The sequence below is a fragment of the Thamnophis sirtalis genome, unplaced genomic scaffold, assembly GCF_051295495.1.
Source record: "Thamnophis sirtalis isolate CommonGarterSnake01/CBP01778 unplaced genomic scaffold, rThaSir2_p1.2 scaffold_3, whole genome shotgun sequence".
Taxonomy (NCBI): domain Eukaryota; kingdom Metazoa; phylum Chordata; class Lepidosauria; order Squamata; family Natricidae; genus Thamnophis; species Thamnophis sirtalis.
In genome coordinates this window covers 26,197,700-26,220,030 of record NW_028261383.1, presented here as the reverse complement: position 1 = coordinate 26,220,030, position 22,331 = coordinate 26,197,700, and the positions used below count along the sequence as shown (strand labels likewise).

Here is a 22,331-nt window from a genome sequence, read left to right as displayed (position 1 = left end):
GTGGGTCTTGAGTTTGACACCCCTGCTTTAAATGGCCTCTAAGCGACTGATTGTAGGTCAAGGACCGCCTATACCGACATTCTCTACAGCAGGCCTGCCAAACTGGCGGCCCGTGGGCTGGATGCGTCACGTGGAGGCCACACCTACCCCGGCTCTACAAAGGCAAAAAACCATTGCAATAGGTCCCGATACGTCATGTGACGCGATCGAGTTCGACACCCGTGCTGTACAGGGATAGCAGTGGGTGAATCTCTCGGCAGCAAAAACGACGAGAAGTCTTGTGGCATCTTAAAAACTAACAAATTTATTATGGCATAAGCTGGCTGTGCCGTCTAGTAAATATTGGGCATTGTATACAGTGCTAGAAAAAAAAAGCAGGTTTAACAGAGCTTTGTAAACAAGAATAAGGTGCAGAAAATAGCACCGGTTTTTCTCTCTCAAGTAACGTAACAGAAGAACGATTGTATAGGAGTAAATGGAAGTACTGAGGTAACCTTGTCAACGGTCGAGAAGGCTTGGTGATCTGTTGTGTTGACAAGAGGAACAATGCAGCAACTCAAGTGTTCTGTGAAGACCAACCTTCTTCAGCGTGGTGCCCTCCGGCTGAGAATTGTGGGAACTGTGGTCCCAACACCATGGGGAGGGAGCACCAAATTGGGGAAGGGTGCTTCGGACTATTATCGGCTACTGCTATTAGAGTCTGCCCCCCCAGGAGAGACTTCCTCGTTTCCAGGCTGGCTTCTCAACGAGGGGGGAGTCTTCTCCGACTCCATGGGGATGGGAGGAGAAGGTGCTGGTACAGGACTTGCGCACATGGAGGTGTCGCGTGTCCTGTCGGCGGGAGTGGAAGTGGGGAGGGAAGGCTGGGGAGCCGAGACACGGGCGTTTAGCGAATCGGCAATGTTCTCCAACAGAGTCGTCTGCCTCTCCAGGGCCACCGTGTAGCTCTCCATGCACCTCTGGAAGGCGGCGTCCGAGTCGCGCATGGCAGCGGCCATGGTTTGGCTCGAAACCCGGATGCTTTTCGCGATGTGCTTGGCGCACCACACGGCGACCTTGCGATCGTCAACCCGCCTCTGTGACTCCTTGCTGTCGAGCTCGTAAAGAGCCTCGCGGATGTTCTCGCCAGTTTCTCGAGTGGCGTTAATTAGCTCCTTCGCCAGCTGGACTCTCTCAATTTTTCTCTTGTTCCTGAACCGGGCGGTCCTCTGTGCGCTGGTCAGCGGAGCGTCGTCCCCCAAGCCCCTAGCAGGCGGAACACGGTCGATTGGCGGCCCTACGACACCCTCAAAGCTGGCATTCAGATCCTTCCGTCCAAGGTTGCCCAAAGGAGCACAGATGATGTCGGAGTTCTCAAGAACTTCTCCCTCCTGCTCCTGAATGAGACTTTCAGCTGAGGAAGAGGAGAGAGAAGAGACATCAGGAGTCAGAAAGGAGGCCCACGGCAACATAAGGCATCCTTTAGCACGATAGCACTTAGCAATAACAACGGTCCTTATACAGGTAGTCCTCCACTTACGGCCACAATTGAGCCCAACATTTCTGTTGTTAAATGATACATTTGTTAAGTGAATTTTGCCCCACGTTACGACCTTTCCTGCTGTGGTTGTTAAGCGAATCACAGTCGTTGATAAGTTAGTAACCTGGTTGTTCAGTGAATCTGGCTTCTCCATTGACTTTGCTTGTTCCATGAACCTGGGATACAGCAACGGTCATAAGTATGAACTATTGCCAAACAACTGAATTTTGATCACATGATTATGGGGATGCTGGAAAGGTCGTAACTGGGAAATACGGTCATTAAATCACTTTTGGTAGTGCCATTATAATTTTGAATGGTCACAAAAAGAATTGTTGTAAGTCGGGGATTACCTACATACCACTTCATAGTTCTTTCCAGTCCTCTGTAAGCGGTTTACAGAGTCAGCCTATTGCCCCCAACAATCTGGGTCCTCATTTTACCGACTTCAGAAGGATGGAAGGCTGAGTCAACCTTGAGCCAGTCAGGATCGAACTCCTGGCTTTTGGGCAGTGAGCTAGCCTGCAGTACTGCATTCTGGCCACTGCTGCCATTGCGGCTTATAAAAAGAAACAGAAGCAGTGGTAAAATTCAAACTTTTTTTACTACTGGTACTGTGGGCGTGGCTTGGTGAGCATGGCAGGGAAAGGATACTGTAAAATCTCCATTGCCACCCCACTCTGGGGCCAGCCAGAGGTGATATTTGCCAGTTCTCCAAAGTACTCAACATTTCTGCTACCGGTTCTCCAGAACCCGTCAGAACCCGCTGAATTTCACGCCTGAACAGAAGTGAGAGTGCTCAGTAACGGTTCCACCACAAAACCGCATTCGACTAAAGCGCGCTCGACGAAACTGCATAGCTGACATCATCACAGTGCGACGAAAAAAGCACGCTGCGAATGCTAAAGCTAAAATTAACCCCTAAACCTAATCCTAAACCTAACCCTAAACCTAACCCTTAACCTAACGCTAAACCTAACGCTAACCCTTAACCTAACCCTAAACCTAATCCTAACGCTTAACCTAACCCTAAACCTAACCCTTACCTTAATGTGAATACCCTTGCTTTCAAAGCGCTATTTAAAGCGCCCTTTTTTCTCCGCGGTCGCTGTTGTCGCCCTGCTGATGACGTCAGCGACGCGGTTTAATCGGGCGCGCTTTAGTGGAGCGCGGTTTTGTCGTGCCACGCTCAGTAACTGGCACACATTTATGGCCGTTTACAGTGTCCTACGACCTCTTGAGTGCATTTTACGATAGTTTTCCCAAAACTGGCATTTAGCACTTAAGACTTATATACCGTTTCACAGTGCTATACAGCCCTCTCTAAGCAGTTTAGTCATCACATTGCCCCCCAACAATCTGGATCCTCATTTTACCAACCTTGGGAGGCTGAGTCAACCTTGAGTCAGTGAGGATCGAACTGCTGTCAGCGGGCAGAATTATCCTTCAATACTGTATTCTAACCACTGCGCCACCACAGTTTTGCACAAAGACCAGTGTGTGCAATGCTTGGAATTCTTAGGCTCTTCAATCAGAAAAGATGGCCGAACATCCAGTACCAATATGAATGTCATGCCCCCCCCCCCCCCCCGGTCAGAGTCTGAATCTGCGGGGGAAGATGAGCTGGAACAAGAGCCGACAGAGATTAAGAGGGCGGCTCTGTTGGCGTTGGAGGAAACTGGGGAAGGGCAGAGTCAGTCCGGGCAGAGCTTTTCAGGATTTAGAAAGGCTTGCAGACAGGGAGTAGCAGGAGAGACAGAGCTCAGGTGAAGAGCAAGGACCACCCTCTCCTGATCCCAGAGTACGGAGAGAAGAGAGAAGGTGAGAACAACGCAGACTGAACATGCTGCAAAGGAGGAGAATGCCCGCCCCATTTCACAAGGCACACGGGGGACTAAGATGCAAAAAGGCACCAGTGGGAGGGGCATTTGTGGGGAACAAACATTGAAACTGTGGAGCCTCATGTGCATTTGCCGACGACTGGAGATTACTGTGCTCTGTCTTGTGGGGGGGCTTGCCCGATTTGCCTGCTTTGCTGAACTTTTTGCTCTGGTTACTGTTGGGCTAACCTGGCTTACTGGACTGGTGGCCCTGGTTACTGTTGGGCTAACCTGGCTTACTGGACTACTCGGAGCCAGAGGCGGCTTGTGAGAGCTTTGCTCCAGGACTTGTAGCAAACATGAGGACGTTTGGGGGCGAAGTTGGAGCAATGAAGGGGAGCTAGATCTGTTCTCTGGCTGTGTTGCTTCTGTGCCACACCCCGGGTCATCACAATGAATCTGGGTTGGAAAACCGGTGGCTGGCATTGAAGCCATGTTTGCACTAGAGCAGGGTCCCCAACGCTTGGTCCCTGGACTGGCACTGGGCCGCGGCATAACAGAAACCAATCCACACAAACAAGAAAAGCTTCACCCGCAGAGGATACAGGCAACATGCAAAACTACACCCCCTTCAGTCCGCAGAACAACTTCTCTCCATGGAACCAGCGCCTGGTGTCCAAAAGGCTGCTGCACTAGGACAGGGGCAAACTTAAACACTCAAAGAGCCATTTGGACCCGTTTCCCACAGAAAAGAAAACCCAGGGAGCCACAAAGGTCCTAACTGGAAGCCCCCCGTTTAATTCTGGAGCTGACCGGAAGTTCAGGTCCCCCACCATAGAGTCTCCTCCTAGCACGTCATCCTTTTTCCTCTACCTGTCGTAACAGAAAGCCCTATCGACTGTGGAGCTGACTGGAAAACCCGCCCCTTACCATAGAATCTCTTCCTGGCATACTGTGCTTCCCCCCCTAAAAAACAGAAGCTCCTCTCAAAATTGTGACACTGACCAGCAACAGGGAGCCGCAGCAGAGGGATGAAAGAGCCACATGAGGCTCCAGAGCCGCAAATTGCTGACCTCTGCACTAGAGGATGAGATACCAGGATACAACTAGCTACCAGGAGTTCTAGTCCTGCCTTAAGGCACTTTTTGGCCAATCCTTTTCTCTCAGCCCTAGGAAGAAGGTGACAATGGCAAGCCATTTATGAAACTGTCGCCAAGAGAGCTGGAAGAGATTTGTGTAGGCAGAGAAGAGCTGTGGTGGCGCAAAGGTTTGAATGCAATATTGCAAGCTAACTCTGCCCACTGCCAGCAGTTCGATCTTGACCGGCTCAAAGTTGACTCAGCCTTCCATCAAATGGGGGCAAAATGCAATATGCTGATTCTACAAACCGCTGAGAGAGGGCTGGAAAGCACTGTAAAGTGGTATATAAGTGGCATTGCTATTGCCAAGACTGATTAGACAAAGGCTATTTCAAAGGCCTTCAAAACAAAGAAACAACTATCACCGCCCAGCCTTACAGAATGGAAGCAATCTTAGGAATGTTAGCTTTGCGTCTAGAATTCTCTTGAAATTCCTGGGAGTAAGCAACGGGACACAAATTTTCCCGCTTTTGGAAGGAGAAAGCTCAGATGTTAAAATTTAAAAGGCAATCCTTAATGAGGCACAGATTTTTTTTACAGCTGGGGAAAAAAACAGAAAAAAGACTGATAAGTCTAGTAGAAAATAATTACAGACTCCAAAAGCCAAATCCGGAGTGTTATCTAGTGCTTTATAAAAGGGCACTCACTTCAGAGAATACTGGTAAGTTTGAGCACAAAATTGAGCACAAAATATATGTTGCTAGGTGAGAAATTAATCAGGTGAGTTTTGCCCCAATTTATGACTTTTCTTACCACGTTTGTTAACTGAATCGCTGCAGTTGTTAAATTAGTCGCCCGGTTGTTAAGTGAATCTGGCTTCCTGATTGACTTTGCTTGTCAGAAGGTTGCAAAAAGGGACACTGCAACCGTCATAAATGTGAGTCTGTTGCCAAACGGATGAATATAAATCAGGTGACCAAGAGGATGCCGCAACGGTGGTAAGTGTGAAAAACGATCGTGTCACTTTTTTTTGCCCCCAGTGCCGTTGTAACTTTGAACGGTCACTGTTGCAGGACTACCTGTATATGCCTGGAAGAGATAGGTTAAGGCAGAACACAATAATCCCAGCATTGATGGCCAAGTCAAAGTGTTCTTACCTGTAGATAAAGCCCTGGATAACGGATGTTCGTGTTTTGGTCTTTCCTGCTCATGGTTGCTCTCTTCCACCCCACCAAAGGAGGAGAATCGGTCTCCAAAACATTGTAGCAAATCCACAGGCAAATCGTCAACCCCTTCAGTCTCGTCATACGGTTCTTCCGAATAATCCGAAAGCACATCCGGGTCAAGACGGGTGCCGGTGGCCTCTGGAGGGTCGCTATCATCCACAATTTCTCTTTCGAACTTGCCATCGAACTCCAACTCGGGATCGTGAGCCGCGTCGTCCTCGTCCTGCTCCTGCTTGACGTCCTCGCACATGGAGGAGGTGACCGTGATGCCATTCTCGTCGATCACCCGCACCTCCATGGGGAGGTGGCTTCCTTGGAGCACCGAGCACATCGAGTTGGGCGGGTTTTCTCCCTCCGGCGACTGTTCCTCAATTTTGGGAGTGACCACCGCCAGTTGGTTGGCGGTAGGCCAGGGAGACGAATGTCCCCGGTGCTTTTGCATCGCCAAGCTCCGGTTGGGTTGCAAAAGAGGCCGGTGGCAGTGAGTGGGAGACACCGTCCCAGCCTGGAGAAGGCGTGGTTGCTTATGAGGGGGCTGCTGCAGGTGGGATTTGCTTTGGCTGGCTGTCCCAGAAGACCTCAGCCCTGGCGGACTAATTAAAGATTGCCTCGCAAGTAAAGACGCCTGCCCGGACGTTCCTGGAGCTGGCGAGGAAGCTTGCCTCGACCACTGGCCCTTGTCGCCACTGTTCGAAGAGTGCTTGGCATCTCTCCGGCTGAGGAGGATGGTGGCGAGCTTGTCGTAGAACGGCATGGTCCGCACTTCGCCAGCGCCGGGGCATTTGTTGTGAGTGGTGACCTCCTTAAATTTCTTCTTCAGAGCATTCATCTTCTCACGGCACTGCCGAGCCGAGCGGTTGAAACCCCGCAAACCCATTTCGTTGGAGAGCCAGTTGAAGACCACCTCGTTGTGGTAAGTGTTCTGGAGTTCGTTCTGGACTTCCGGGCTGATCCAGAGGTCGACAAAAAGACCGATCTCTTCCTTGCTCCAAAACTTGGCCCTTTGCCTCTGGGACTCCTGAGTGTCTTTTGCAACGGCAGGGTAATTCGGCAACAGGGGCGTCCGGCCTGCCACAGGAACAGAAATGCAGATGTTGTTGTTGTTATTATTGTTATTATTATTGTAAAGCTTCAGAAGTGTTAAGAAGACTCTGAACGCATCCAACCCATTTTATTTAGTTTGGATGCCAACTCGCATTTAACCAAAAGCTCTTTGGTTACAATGAGATTTTCCTTCATATTATAAACGATACAATTTATAAATGATCTAAATGACAAACATTTGGAGTTAATGGGCATTTGGGTTTAATGAACAGCATCCCCCCCCCAACTACCCAGAGTCTGTTAAATCAATCTTTTGATGTATATGAAATACTTTCTCATTTGGGTTAAATTGTCTAGGACACAGACACATACAAGTTTGGACACTCCTAGTCTAGAACAAAGTTGGTTTTTCTTTTTTGTATCTCATCTAAAGGCGACCTTTCCTCCAAGGCCCTCAAGGATCCCAATTTTCTGTTCCCCCAAAAGCCTGTACATCAGTGTTTCTCAATTTTAGCTATATTAAGATGCATGGACTTCAATTCCCAGCATTCCAGAGAGGGTAAGAAGGAGGAGAAGAGAGGAGGAAGGGGGGAAAGAGAGGGGAAGAAGAAGGGGGGAAGGAGGGGAGGAAAGAAGAAGGCAGAAAAGGGAGGTTGAGAAGATAGAGGAAGCAAAGTTGTTGCAAAATAAGATGGAGCATGAAAGTGGCAAGAAAGTGGCCCAAACTGTATTCTATATATTTGTAAGAAAATAACAATAAAGTTTAATGAGAAATAGATAAACGTTAATAGTCATTATAAGTGTATATATTTGTGAATGAACTTGAAAGAGAAAATTATTATTTTTTAATTCCCATAATTGCACAGCCAGCATGCTACCAAGGGAATTGCGAGAGTTGAAGTGCACACATCTTAAACATTGCTAAAATTGAAAAACATTGCTATACACTGTGAGAAAATTTTCTAATTGTCTCCCAGGAAACTGATGGATGAATGAGGACCAAAAAGCCTGGAAGGAAACTCTACTGACAATCAAAATGAGAAGTTCTGAAAACTCCCTACAGGTGGAGTTTCTTGTCCCATGAAGTATTTGGTTTCTTCTGGCAGCTCTCAACAGATGGCAGCACTAGGCTGACCATGTCTGAACTCAGAAGCTGAGCAGGATCTGACCTGGTTAGTACATGGATGGAAGACCTCCCCAAAAATCCAGAACTATAGCGTACTTTAGAAAATTTGGGATGGGGAATCAGTGCTGAAGAAACAAGAAAAAGAGGAGAGAAGTCTAGAGAGTTGCCACAAAATGGAAGCTCAGATTAAGCCAATATAATAGAAAAAATCGCACCAATTCATAATTGATGCCAGTCAAGATTTAAAAGCCAATTCCAAAACCTAATTGAACAAATTGAACGCAACGTATAAATTACAAAATACAGGAATGCCATTAAATAATCACAGAAGATCCTGTCTTCTATCACCAGGAGAAGAACCTAATGCAAGGTAGGTCCCATACTATCATCTCAAATGCTTGGGGAGGCTTGTATGGAAAGAGAGAAGGCCAAATAGACCTTGCAGATGAGTCGTCCTTTGGGGTAAAGACCTAAATGCAGTTTGCGTGTCAGGGATTCTGATCTAGAGTTAAAAGAAGCCATGGTCCTCCAGAAGGTGGAGGCTCATCCCTGACAAGCATTCTGGTAGAAACCAGAATGTTCTAAGGCAGTTTCTCAACCTCGGCAACATTAAGATGGATGGACTTCAGCTCCCAGCGTTCTCCAGAGCCAATGTGCTGGCTGAAGAATTCTGGGAGTTGAAGTCCACCCATTTTAATATTGGAGCGCTGCTGTGGCTCAGGAGGTAAGACTCTTGGCTTTGTCAGCTGGAAAGCCAGCAGTCCAGGTTCAAGACCTGAGCGCCACACGATCAGGTGAGCTCCTTTCCTCGCCCAAGCTCCTGCCAACCCAGTCGTTCGAAACTATGCAAATGTGAGTAGATAAATAGGTACCATTTCGGTGGGAAGATACCAGCAATCTGTGATGTTATGCTGGCTACATGACAGTCCTGGCTGAACGACCTTGAAATGGAGATGAGCACTGACCCCTCTAGTCGACAACAACTAGTGTTTTCCCGAAAATAAGACCCTGTCAGGTCAGGGGACAGGGTCTTATTTTCTTTTTACCCACAAAATATGGCTTGGGCCTTATTATGAGGGGAGGGTTTATTGTTTTGGGGTTGCCAGGCGGCTGCTCCCTTCCGAGCAGGCTCCCAAAGAGCCGGACACAGCCTCATGGGCAAATGGCTGTGTTGTGCTGTTGCAGCAGCGCAACACAGCAGCCATGAAGTGACCACGCTCATGAGCAGCCACCCGGCAAAGCCCCTTTCCAGCCAGGCACAGCGCCATTCACTGAACTAGGGGTATCACCAAGCTGCGTGAGCACCTGTTCACTGGCTCCCGGCTCCAGTGGCTTGGCGGCTTCGAAATACCAGTGAATGGCACTCTGCACGGCTGGAGAGGGGGTTGCGCGAGCGGCTGTTCCGCTCTCGCTCACGCGTCTCCCAGCCTCACTAAGCCCTGGCCCAGCTCTCCCTGCAGAGCCAGGGCACCTCCGCAGCCGCCACTGCCATCCCAGCATGTCTTTTTCGACGGCTTCCAAACTGGGTTTTCCAGCAGTAGCCACTCTGGGTGTACGTTCTATGGGTGTACGCTCTGCTGGCAGCTGGCCCAGAACCATAGAGCATACGCCCAGAGCAGCCACTGCTGGAAGACTCGGTTTGGAAGCCACCGAAAAAGCCATGCTTTCGAAGGCGCCAAGCCACGGGAGCTGGGAAACAGGTGCTCACGTGGCTTGGCGATACCCCTAGGTCAGTGAATAGCACTGCGCCCGGCTGGAAAGGGGGTTTGCCGGGTGGCTGCTTGTGAGCGTGGTCACTTCATGGCTCTTCAGCTGGGCAGTGCTGCTCAGCAACCTAGCGGTATCCCGAAGGCACCAAGCAACGCAATCTCCTTTGCCTCCCCCCCCCCGGTTCCTGCGGCTTGGTATGTTCGGGATACCGCTAGGTTGGTGAGCGGTGCTCTGCCTGGCCGGAGGTGGGTGGTTGTCCAGGGGGCTTATTTGCGGGGGAGGGCTTATATTTTTGCCCACCTGAAAAATGTGGTAAGGCCTTATTATCAGGACATGTCGTATTTTTGGGGAAACACGGTAGTGGAGTAAAATCTGTAGGGGACTCTTAATATTGCCACGGTTGAGAAACACCACACTAGGAGGAGTTAATCATTGTTGAGTCTTATCTTAATAGAGCCCTATTTGTACTCCTAGGAGTACAACATCCAGTGGTGGGATACGACCGGTATGGGCGTACCGGTGCCTGCTGGGAGCACCAGGTACCATTCCGGTATGGTGCTCCGGAGGGCCCACCCACCCGCCTGCCCTCCTTACCTGTATTTGAGCCGATCGGGGCTTACGCACAATGAGCGTACGGTGCCTGTGCAACGCTCCGCCAAGCAGCTGGAGCATCGCGGGCGGTAAGTACGCATGCACGTGTGCATGTGGTGGACGCCCGGCCCCGTTGCACCATACCAGTTGCAACGGGATCCGTAACCCACCACTGACAACACCTCAGGGAATGCTATACCCAGCTTTCGGTGCCAATCGTATTGTGCAGAGTATCCCCTAAGATTATGCACACAGATAGGGAGGTACAGGTAGCCCTCGACTTACAACATTTCATTTAGTGACCGTTCAAAGTTACAACGGCACTGAAAAAAAGTGACTTATGACCGTTTTCCACACTGAACGATCTTTGCAGCTTCCCCAGGATCGTGTGTGATCAAAATTCAGATGCTTGGCAACTGGTTCATATTTATGTCATGTGATCCCCTTTTGCGACCTTCTCACAAGCCAATCCATGGGGAAGCCAGATTCACTTAACAACCGAGTTGCTAACTGATCAACTGCAGCGATTTATCTTAACCACTATGGCAGGAAAGGTGGTAAAATGGGGGCAAAACTCACTTCACACACGTTTCACTGAATGACAGAAACCTGGGGCTCCATTGTGGTCGTAAGTCGAGGACTATTTGTATAAAATAGTGGGTGGCAACAGAGGGCAATTCTCATGCCAGGAGAGAACAGTGTATGGGGCGACTATGGATCCTTACCCAGTGCCATGACATTCTGATAGCTGTCCTGCATGGCTTCTTTTGGGAGGGGTCTTTGCACCCGTTCAACAAAATTCACTTTGCTTCTGAGAAACATATGACCGCATCATGGGACGACACACAGCCCTGGAAATTAGGAGCAGGGTAAGAGGGAGGGGAGGGAGGGAATAAGAACAATTTAAGGATCTAACTCAATGCAGGATGGATGACGGTCGAACCACCATCAATGTTATTCCTATTCCATCTTTATTTATTCATTGTATCTAGGAATTGCCCATCTACCTCACACAGAAAATATACCCCCATTTTCCCAAAACTAAGACCCCCCTGGATAATAAGCCCAATCGGGCGTTTGAGCGCATGTGCTAAAATAAGCCCTCCCTGAAAATATTGCAACACAGCCTTGAGGTGACCGCCTCCAGCATCTCAACAATAATAAGACTTCCCTGAAAATAAGGCCAAATGCTTATTTCGGTGGGGGGGGGGGTGTCAAAAGAAATTAAGGCTCTGTCGTATTTTTGGGGAAACACAGTATTATTAATATAATTGCTTTATTCCAATCTTACTCATTTTCCTCCAGGGTTGATTCAATTTAAATCAAGTAGATTTAAAATCTCGATTTAAATCATTAGTAAAAAGGATTGATTTGAATGAACTTGATTTAAATCGTAATTTTTAAAGAGCAGCTGTCATCTGTCCCACAGCAGCTCCTCCTCTGAGCTGCTGCTGACTCACCGACAGTCCCAATATTGAAGAATATGCAGAGTATGCCATATAACTAAGCTCCATTTCATGCCGAATAAACTAAATTATTAATGTCTTAAATAGAAAACTGTCTTTAGATAGATTTTTTTACCCCAGAACCATTTTATTAAAATAAATTTGATAAAAAATTAAAAAAATCCGATTTGAATTTTTAAAAATCTGATTTTTTTTTTAAAAAAAGCATTGACTTTAAAAAAAAAATGGAACGCTTCATGAATTTGCGTGTCATCCTTGTGCAGGGGCCATGCTAATCTTCTCTGTATCATTCCAATTTTAATATATGTGCTGCCGAAGCGAGCACAAAATCATTATCCACCGTTTTCCTCTGATGTTAATTTTTTTTTAATGTCACTTTGATATAACAACATTGGGAAGTTTCCGGGGGGGGGGGGGGGTCACACACCCAAGGCCTTTGAGCCCAAGTCCATACAACACTGTTCCAAAACTATCAACTAGAAAAACAAACAAAACCATTTTGAATTCCCAGCCTTCGTTATTTAAGATGTAGAAAGAACTGAAAGATTCTATTTTCACCAATGAATTAATCGGCTAACATTTATTTATCTGGAAGTATCAGCTTTAAATTGGCCATACAGCAAATCAAAGGTGCGTATAATAAGATGTGAAATTGGGCTGTAAAGAAATTGACCGCTGAATCACTACACCAATGAACAAACAAATAAATGTTTCTCACTTCCAGAAAACCACGGTAGGATAAACACTTAAGAGAAGCAAAGTCTAGTTTATATCCTATCTTTTTTTCCAAAAGCGTGAAACACCATCCAAATCATCACAGTAGGTCAGGAGTTCTCATAGGGTCCTTCAAGTGCATTTCTCCTTTAAAAACTTCCTGGACTGGCCATGTGACCTTTCAACATTGTGTGGTCATACAGACATTCCAGGAAGTGCCACAAAGCAACAGCTTCTGCTGTGAGCATGAAGGCTTTTTTTTTTTTTTTTTGCTAGGGAAACAGGAAGAACGTGTCAAGAGGTTTGACTGTATCATCTATAACAGTATTCCTTGGCTTGGTCACTTTTAAGATATGTGGACTTCAACTCCCAGAATTCCCCAAACAGCCATGCTGGCTGAGGAATTCTGGGAGTTGAAGTCCGCATATCTTAACCATTTTTGGGGTTGAGTAACACTATTCAAAGTAATAACCCATTGCACAAACAAAAGTTACATTTGGATAAAATTCAAATATAATTGCAGCAGAGTACAATCTGTCAATCTAATTACAATCTAATCTGTTTTAGAAGAGAGGTGGGAAAATGAATTGGCTTTAGCCCACTCCACACATTCATTGCAGAGATAAAAAATTTTCCCCTCCATTTTCCCCTCATTAATACAGGATGAGAAGAAACAAGAGAAGGTGCAACATTTCCCTAAAAACAGTGGGGATTTAACCCGAGCCGAGGTGGCGCAGTGGTTAAATGCAGCACTGCAGGCTACTTCAGCTGACTGCAGTTCTGCAGTTCGGCTGTTCAAATCTCACCGGCTCAGGGTTGATTCAGCCTTCCATCCTTCCGAGGTGGGTAAAATGAGGACCCGGATTGTTGTTGGGGGCAATAGGCTGACTCTGTAAACTGCTTAGAGAGAGCTGAAAGCCCTATGAAGCGGTATATAAGTCTAACTGCTATTGCTATTGCTGTAATCCTAGGACGAATCAGTCTGAACAATGAATTATGTTTTACGGGGTATCCCAAAGCAAGCAAGGATCTGGTGTACAATGATAGTCCAGGAGTTTTAAGGGATGATATTAGGTGTCTTAAACACCATGGGTGACCCATTCTGCCCCTTAAGGATCTCACATTTGCATAAATGGGGGAGAGGGGAAGACAACCCCCATTGGACCCTCTAATGGTGGGAAGATCTGAGGGCCACTACAGATAAAGGTACCGTATTTTTCAGACTGTATGACTATAAGGAGTATAAGATGCACCAAGATTTTGAAGAGATATTTTTTTTTTTAAAAAGGGTTTGCCCTCCCCAGCCCCTCTCTGCAAGCCTCCCAAACCCTCTGTATGTCCATTTTTGCAAAAACCAGGATGCGCAGAGTAGGGTTTTGGGAGGCCAAAAATGCTGTATTCAGTGTATAAAACACGCCCAGATTTTCACCCTCTTTTTTTGGGGGGGGGGGGGAAGGTGCATCTTATACTCCGAAAAATACAGGTAATCCAATGGGCTGGGTATTTTTTTTTTCATCACTTTCATTAAAAAAGTAGCAAAGGTTTAAGCAATCAAGCCACATCAAGTGTTATTTTAATGCAAGCTTACTTAGAAATTTGCCCTTTTAAGGGACACAATGATGGAAGTGCTGATATGGAAGTAGGCTCACACCAGGATTTAGGTCCAAGGAAACACTTTCAGGAATCGGCTGCACAGATCCTGTAAACCTGCCGATATCCCTAAAATTAAAAGAAGTGAACAAAAAGTTAGGATTGTTTATCTGAACGCAATAGAATTCTGCACACAAAAAGACCCTTTTCCCCCCAGCATATAAAAACACCTCTATTCTAATTTTCTTTCACCTTTGTCCTTAGCAAGCCATAGTCTCTCTGTCTACGGAGATTCTCAGTCATCCAGGACATGGTTGTCTTAAAGGTGCTTTTTTCAAAAGGCAACTGGGCTTTCTTTGTTTTTCCTTGAAAAAGTTTTGCTTCAGTTCTGAACTGAAGAAGCTTCTTGGATGAGAAGTGAAATGGCTTCAAGGAAAAAGAAAGAAAGTCCAGTTGAAAAAGCACCTTTGGGACATAAGTCTCTTTGGTCTCCTTTTCTCCACACCTTTGCATATTTCTGCTTTTCAATGCACTACTTCTCCGGTTTATTTAGATTTTGTAATCTCATGTTTATTAAGTAACTCAATGGGACAGATATGCCTAATATGCCTTCCTCCTCTTATTTTCCCCTCAACAACAATCCTGTGAGGTGGGTTGGGAATAGGACTGTCCCAAAGTCACCCAGCCAGCTTTCATGCCTAAAGTGGGACTAGAACTCATCAGCTCCTGATGATTGGCCCAAAGTCACCCAGCTGGGTTTTCATGTCTAAGGACTAGAACTTACAATCTCCCAGTTGGTGCTTTGAATACTAAATCAGACTGGCTGTCCGATCATTTGGCCATCCCTAGAAATCTAGAGCCACAAATATTTATTATGCATGTTTGGATTTCTTTTTTTTGTTTGCATTCTGCAGAAATAAATGGAATAGCTCCAATTTCTCTCAAGCGTCAGCAGACAAAGAAAATGTAGCCCGTTCATCTACTGGTTCAGGTTTTGATTAAAATCAACAAGACTTTGCAACCAGGCAAAGGAGCACAATTCTGTTCATTTCTGTCCCAAGTAAAAACCAATGAAGTGTCGGAAAAAAAGTAGTCACCCAACAGCCTATTTAAAAATATAAAATCTTGCATGAGGAACACTGGAATTCCAGAGTCTATCGGCTCTTGGCCTAAGCCAGTGGTGTATCAAACTCAAGGCCCACGGGTCGGATCTGGCCCGTAGGGTGCTTAGATCGAACTGCTAGGTTGGCAGAAGCTGGGACAAGTAACGGGAGCTCACTCTGTTACGCGGCGCTAGGGATTCGAACCGCCGACCTTTCTGATCAACAAGCTCAGCGTCTTAGCCACTGTGTCCCTCTTAAAAGGGTACAATAATGTATAAGAGCGTTCCCTTCCAAATATCACCCTCCCCTTCCATTTCTAGATGCAAACTCTTTACCAGATTTCTGGCTTTCCCCACGATGTGGGAAAAAATGTGGAAACTAACAGGGGAAATCATCCCATAGCTCTGGCCGATGGGAGTTGTGGTCCAATACATATGGGGAGCCCCAGATTAAGGGAGAGCTGTTTTAAAGAAAAGGAACTGTCCAGGGAGGGGGTGATAATCTTTTGTTTATCCTTTTCAACCAGTTCTTTGGAATCACAGCTTGTAATATTCAGGAGTTTCTTGAGAAGGGACCAAAAAGACAAATTACCCCCTTGGCCTATGAGACAGTTTAATCACTATGTATCATCTCCAAAATTAAATCTGCTAAGCTAATCACAGACAGGAGAGTTGATTTCAGTGCTTCTGAGCCCTGGCGACTTTAAAAGGTGTGGACTTCAATGCTTAAGAATTCTCAGCACGCTGGCAGAGGAACTCTGGGAGTTGAAGTCCACCTATCATGAAGTCACTAAGGTGGAGATACATAGGCCTAGTCCAGGGGGTGGCGAACCATTTCAGCACCGAGTGAAGAGCCAAGGTGGCACAGTGGTTAGCGTGCAGCACTGCAGGCTACTTCAGCTGACTGCAGTTCGGCTGTTCAAATCTCACTGGCTCAAGATTGACTCAGCCTTCCATCCTTCCGAGGTGGGTAAAATGAGGACCCGGATTGTTGGGTGAAATATGCTGACTCTGTAAACCGCTTAGAGAGGGCTGAAAGCCCCATGAAGCGGTATATAAGTCTAACTGCTATTGCTATTGAAATGGGAGTGCAGGCACATGTGCGGAAGTGCCAGAAACCAGTAGAGCAGTTCCCAGGCACGCCGGGAAGCTGAGCTTCCGGTTTACGACTTGCGCATGCCACCGAGTTCTTCCGGTTTCTGGTATGTGCGTGCAAAGATCAGCTGCACACGTTGGAACCCACAACAGCAACGGGCGACAGCTGGCGTGCCCAGAGAGATGGCTCGGCATGCCACTTCGCCGTCACAGGCCAAAGTCTGTCCTTTGCATAGCAGCCATGAGGCAAACTATACTGAGCAAAGCATCTCAGGTAAACCAAATGGGCCTGCTAAGACACTTCTCAAAATCCCATACAACCCATTTCTGTCAATTAAAACTACACACACAGGTTTATTTCAGTAGAAAACAATCTGTGCAGCATAGGGCTGCGCTGAGGAGAAAGCACTGCTCAACTGGCAATAGCAATAGCAGTTAGACTTATATACCACTTAATAGGGCTTTCAGCCCTCTCTAAGCAGTTTACAGAGTCGGCATATTGCCCCCACACTCTGGGTCCTCATTTTACCCACCTCGGAAGGATGGAAGGCTGAGTCAACCCTGAGCCGGTGAGATTTGAACCGCCGAGCTGCAGAACTAGCAGTCAGCTGAAGTGGCTGCAGTATTGCACCCTAACCACTGCGCCACCTCGGCTCCTCACTAGGCAACATCATCACTGCAAAGAGCGTGTGGGGCTTGCAACTCCATTTAGACAGGTAAGCCCTCGACTTACGACCACAATTGAGCCCAGAATTTCTGTTACTAAGGGAGACGTTTAGGTTTTACTCCACTTTACGACTTTTTTGCCGCAGTGGCTAAGTGAAGCACTGCAGTTGGTAAGTTAGCAACCCGGCTGCTAAGCAAATCTGACTTCCCCATTGACTTTGCTTGTCAAAAGATTGGAAAAAGGGGATAGGACATGAGCCCGGGACACTGTAACAGTCATAAATATGAGCCAGTTGCCAAGGGTCTGAATTTTGATCACGTGACTACAAATGGTCGTAAGTGTGAAAAAAGGGTGATACGTCACTTTTAACTTTCAACAGTCGTTAAATAAACTGCTGTAAGTTGAGGACTAACTGTGTACAGTTGCTTGCTCTGCCAACACAGGCAGGTTTCGACTTGCAACCATAATGGAACTATGGACATCACAGTTATAATGGTAGCACCCTGGGTCACCGACGTGACCCACGTAATTTTATGGCCTTTTTTTTTGTGGCAGTTGCTAAGCGAACCAAGGGTCTGCTATGGGCCAGTCATGTCCCCTAAACTCTCATAAAATGTGGTCACATGGCCACAGGATGCTGCAAACAGCCGAAAATGCAGGTCATTTGCTAAGCACCTGAACTGTGGTTACATCACCTTGTGAGGATGGAGGTTGGAACTTCAGTACGGAACTGCAGTACCCCACCATGACTTCAAATGGTCACCAACCAATTGATCACAAGTTGAACACTTTCTAAATTAATGAGGGCGTAGTTTTCTCCTTGGTAGTTCCTTGATCTGTTGTTGTTGTTAGTTGCGAAGTCGTGTCCGACCCATCGCGACCCCATGGACAACGTTCCTCCAGGCCTTCCTGTCTTTTACCATTCTCTGGAGTGCATTAAAGCTCAGGCCTACTGCTTCGGTGACTCCATCCAGCCACCTCATTCTCTGTCGTCCCCTTCTTCTTTTGCACTCAATCTTTCCCAGCATCCGGCTCTTCTCCAGTGAGTCCTTCCTTCTCATTAGATGGCCAAAGTATTTGAGTTTCATCTTCAGGATCTGTCTTTCTAAAGAGCAGTCAGGGTTGATCTCCCCTAGGACTGACCGGTTGGATCGCCTTGCAGTCCAAGGGACTCGAAGGAGTCTTCTCCAGCACCAGAGTTCAAAGGGCTCAATTCTTTGGCGCTCGGCCTTCCTTACGGTCCAACTTTCACAGCCATACATTGCAACTGGGAAAACCATAGGACCACTGATTTTTTAAAAAATTTCTGCTCCAATTTACTGTTTCATGCAGAGAACTCTAGCCAAAGAACTACCAAGGAGAAAACACCACGGCCCCTCAAACACAGACAGGGCAAGCCACTGTATATAAACAAGGAGGAAATCCCGCACTCACTAGCACTGATGATGTTACCTAGTTGGGTAATGAAACATCTGCCAGCAAATACACAGGTGAGAGAGTACTAAGGACTCCACACTAGAGTTTTTTCCACCAGTCAACACAAGCAGGACATAAGTAGAAATCAACGTGCATCCATAAGGCGCTTGTTTCAACAACTCAAATCGCTAAAGGAAAAAAAAATAGTGATTTCAATCTTTGGGGTTTCCTACTGGAAAACTCCAGACTTCCCCCCCTCCTCTTGCTCTCTCTCTAGGTCCCTGCCCTCCCTTTATTTAGAGCAAGATCACTTTCTCTGGGCTTTGAGGGAGGGGGGCTTAATTCAGAAACAGAAGAAAGGTCTTCTGCCTTTTGCCGGTTCTATAGAGGGAACATTCACTAAGCATCCAGGGCTATTAACTAGCAATTTCCCTTACAAAGGAATGGCTGTGAGTGCTATACAGATCAGTGAATACCCAAAGGAAGGTATCTCTTACACTAGCACCCCATGACTTTGGAATTTGATACCCAGGGTGATGTGCTAAGCTCCCTATGGGTGATTAGAAGAATCCCTCAAGCCTTTCTTAGAATCCACGAGATTGTCACATTGGACAAGATTGTTAAGGATCAGTGCTGTAATTTAACGTGGGTGGTTGTGTAGCTCCATACTCTTAATAGTTCCTAAGTGTATTGGTAATTACAAGTCACCCTGTAAACAGAGAAAGCAGTTTATTTCCTGATTACACCCAGCTGACCTTGTCTGGGCTCAGAACTAAGTAGGGCTGGGCCCAGCTACTATTGGTGTACGTGGACCTGGGAGAATTTCACAGCTATAGGCTAGGTGGGATATCTAAATGTACTTCTCCCTATAGCAAGAGGCAGCTGTGAAAAAACAAAACGATGGAACAAAACTGTATCTTTTCTCATTCTTCCCCAGTGTCAATATCATCTCTGACAAAAATAGATTTATCCACTGAGTGTAAAGCAACTAATCCAGTGGTTCCCAACTTCAGCACCAGGGACCGCTTTTGTGGAAGACAATTTTTCCACCGATGGAGAAAGGGGATGGATCTGGTTTTCCCTCAATTGCCTGGCCCTGTTCCTAACAGGCCATGGGCCAGCAATAGCTCATGGCCCACTGGTTAGGGACTCCTGACCAATCAACTATACGGAAAGGGAGGCTGGGAGTTGTAGTCTCATTGTGTTTGGAACAAGTGAAGTTGGAGAAGGACTTTTTAAATAGTCATGCGAAACACCGGTAATCTTCAATTTACAATCATTCATTTAGTGACCAAAGTTACAACAACAGTAAAAACAGTGACTTACGATAGTTTTTTCTCACTTATGACAGTGGCCATGGTCATGTGATCAAAATCCAAACACTTGGCCACCAGGTCATATTTCTGATGGTTGCAATGTCCCTGTGACCTTCTGACAAGCAAAGCCAATGGGGGAAGCTCGATTCGCTTAACAACCTTGTTACTAATTGCAGAGATTCATTTATCAGCTGTGGCAAGGAAAGTTGTAAAACTGCAGAGATTCATTTATCAGCTGTGGCAAGGAAAGTTGTAAAACGGGGCAAAGCGCAACAGAAATGCTGGGTTTCCACTGTGGCCGTAAGTCAAGGACAATCTGCAATCCAGTTCAGAGTTACAAGCAAGAGCACAGTCAAAACCCAATGCCTTGACATATTTCGGGGGGCATCACCGCCATTCAGTGACATTGCCACAGGTGCCACACACAAAGCGCGTGTCAAAACCGGGGTTTACCTCCATGTGTGGCTCTTCCACCACACACCCATCTTTCTTTACACAGCGTTATCTATGACCTCAGCACACACCCCTTTTGAACTAGTGCCCTACATTGTTTATGGAAGAGCTACCATTCTGTGTGAACAAAAACAAAACAGCGCTGGCTGGAAAACCATGGTGTTCAAAGAAATCCGGCTCAGCTCAGTATTGCTGGCTTTTAAAACAGACTGCAGCCAACTAAAGCCCATTGAATTCAATGGAAGGGCCTTGACTTTAGACAGAAATCCTAACAAGGGTGAAAGAATAGAGTTACTCCCTGCTAAAACCCATATCTACCCCATGCAGGAAAAAGTTGCCTTTCAACTTTTTTTTGGGTTGGTTTAAAAGCATTTCCATGCCCGTTACCTAGAGTAGGTAAACAGCCTTCCAATGATCACAAATTGCACCATTCCAGGGAAAATCAATACTCAGGACAGGGTCAAGTTTGCCAGGGAGCAGAGCGATAGTGAAACAACCTACTTGTTCCAGAGACTGTCTTTAAGGACAGCAGAGCAGGGTGCTTTTAAGTAGCCATTGTTGGAACAGGCTGCCCAAAGGTACACCGTGTTTACACACTGAATGAAGCCCCAGGAATTTATTTCTTTTCCAGCAGAGAGGCTCCCTGCCATGCAAGGAGGCGAGGAAGGATGGCTGCTGGTGCAAAAAAATAAAATAGAATCGGGAGGGACAGCACTCTAGTAAAATTATCAGCTGTGCAGTTGCTTTTCTTTCTAAAGTAAAAGCATGATTCCATGCTGCTAAAAGTCAAGGTAAGATCCCCAACCCAAGAAATAAATAAAAAAAGCAAAAAGACCTCTTCCGGATCAGACAAAGGCCTACCTTATGCAGCATCCTGTTTGCCAATGTAGCCAACCAGATGCCTTTGAGAAAGGGGGAAAAAAGCTTTTTTAACCACCCCAAACACGCTTGCAAAGCCTCTCTCCGACTCGGGTTCCCCGCGAGAACCGATCCTCACGGCGGCTTTTCTTTTTCAAATATATATATATATATAAGCACGCGTTAGATGTCCTCCCAAGGAGCAGCAGCCGGTGTGGGTGGCCCAAGCCGAGAGAGACGACAAAGGAGGCGACCTTCCTCTCCTCTTCTCCCCCCCCCCTCCAACCCCACCACCCCGGAAAAGTTTCTCTTCCAAGAGTAAAGTTGGGACCGCCGATTACTCAAAAGGAGGATCTCCCCCCCTCCCCAAATCCTGGCGGGTTCCAGTGATCGTCTGCAGGCACTCCGGAGTAAAAGACACACCAAAGCACAGCTGGGATTCCCCCCCCCTTTTTTTTTTAAAGAAGCAAAGCAACGCCGGGTTTGCAAGGAGGGGTTGGGTGGGAAGAAAAGAGAGGAGAGTCTTAATAATCGGACTCCAGCTCTCATCATCCCTAGCCGGAGCTGGGGGGTAGGGGCGGGAACGATGGGAGCTGGAGTCCGGCCCTTCCGGGAAGACCCGGCGTTGGAGAAAGCTGGACAAAGAAAAACACCCTTACGAAGCGTCGGGGCGGGGGGAGAAAAGCCGGTGGCGGCTACGGAATCCAGAGCTGCTCCGGGCGGCGAAAGCTGGTCTCAGCGCCTGCCCGTCTCCTCCCTCGGTCGGGAAGCTGCCGCCTCGGAGCTCCCCACTCCTCCTCCTGCAAATGCAGCTGGGGCCGGAGCCCGAGCCTCGGCTTCCTCCCCGTCCGCCTTCCGCCCGCCAAGTCCGCAGCAGCCGCCGCCGCCGCCGCCGGGTCTCCCGCTCGCGGCACAAGGGAGCAAAGGCCTCAAAGTGCAACTCGCGAGAAGGTTGAGGACTCTTCTTCCTGCTCCTCCCCCACCCCCCGCTCGGCGCGGGCCAATAAGAGCGGAGGAGAGGCGCCTCGCTGATTGGCCAGGCGATGAATGGGGCACGCAGGGGAGCGGGAAGTGTAGTTTTTTTCTGGGTCAGGGGGATTAAAAGAAAAAAAAAAACTACAGCACCCTAAAGACCTCGGGGTCGAGTGTGAAGGCGCGAATGTGTTCCCTGAAAACACACACACACAACAGAGAGAGGGAGAGAGAGAGAGAGAGAGAGAGAGATTTATTTTATTTTATTTTATTATTTTTTTCAACTTCCCTTATGTGCGGCCAGAACATGAAAATAACATTTAAGCTGCTGATTCAGTTCTACAGAGGAATTAGTGAGTCTGTCATCTGCACCTCTATAACTGGAGAATTAGAACTGGAGAAAAAACAATGATGACTAACCTGCCTTCCACTGAGGACCTGTATACTGCACGAGTCAAAAAAGAGGGCGGTGAAAATATTTACAGACTCCTCGCATCCTGGACATAAATTGTTTCGACTCCTACCCTCAAAACTATATGGCGCTGCACACCAAGACAACTAGACACA

At 47.2% G+C, this 22,331-nt stretch overlaps 1 protein-coding gene and 1 non-coding gene across 3 annotated transcripts; both read right to left on the bottom strand.

The window, feature by feature from the left end:
- Positions 1-284: 284 nt before the first annotated feature.
- On the bottom strand, positions 285-21,731 carry LOC106545860 (uncharacterized). 2 transcript variants are annotated; one of them, XM_014062542.2, is made up of 5 exons: positions 21,452-21,731; positions 13,884-14,014; positions 10,841-10,966; positions 5,576-6,712; positions 285-1,393 (listed from the first exon to the last, which is right to left on the bottom strand). In XM_014062542.2, exons 3-5 carry the CDS (start codon positions 10,935-10,937, stop codon positions 678-680), a joined length of 1,950 nt encoding a protein of 649 aa, XP_013918017.2. In that variant the 5' UTR covers positions 10,938-10,966; positions 13,884-14,014; positions 21,452-21,731; the 3' UTR covers positions 285-677. The 2 variants fall into 2 exon arrangements, with proteins under 2 accessions (XP_013918017.2, XP_087567765.1); XM_087711639.1 differs by lacking the exon at positions 21,452-21,731 and adding an exon at positions 20,796-20,986.
- On the bottom strand, positions 11,800-11,906 carry LOC148047686 (U6 spliceosomal RNA). Its single transcript, XR_015696194.1, has one exon. It is a non-coding gene; the product is annotated as a U6 spliceosomal RNA (small nuclear RNA).
- Positions 21,732-22,331: the final 600 nt, after the last annotated feature.

Coding starts and splice junctions, on each gene's coding strand:
- LOC106545860 (XM_014062542.2), bottom strand. CDS start 10,937: ATGTTTCTCAGAAGCAAAGTGAATTTTGTTGAACGGGTGCAAAGACCC. Junction 6,713..10,840: donor TCAGAATGTCATGGCACTGG/GTAAGGATCCAT, acceptor TTCCTGTGGCAG/GCCGGACGCCCCTGTTGCCG. Junction 1,394..5,575: donor ATCCAGGGCTTTATCTACAG/GTAAGAACACTT, acceptor CCTCTTCCTCAG/CTGAAAGTCTCATTCAGGAG.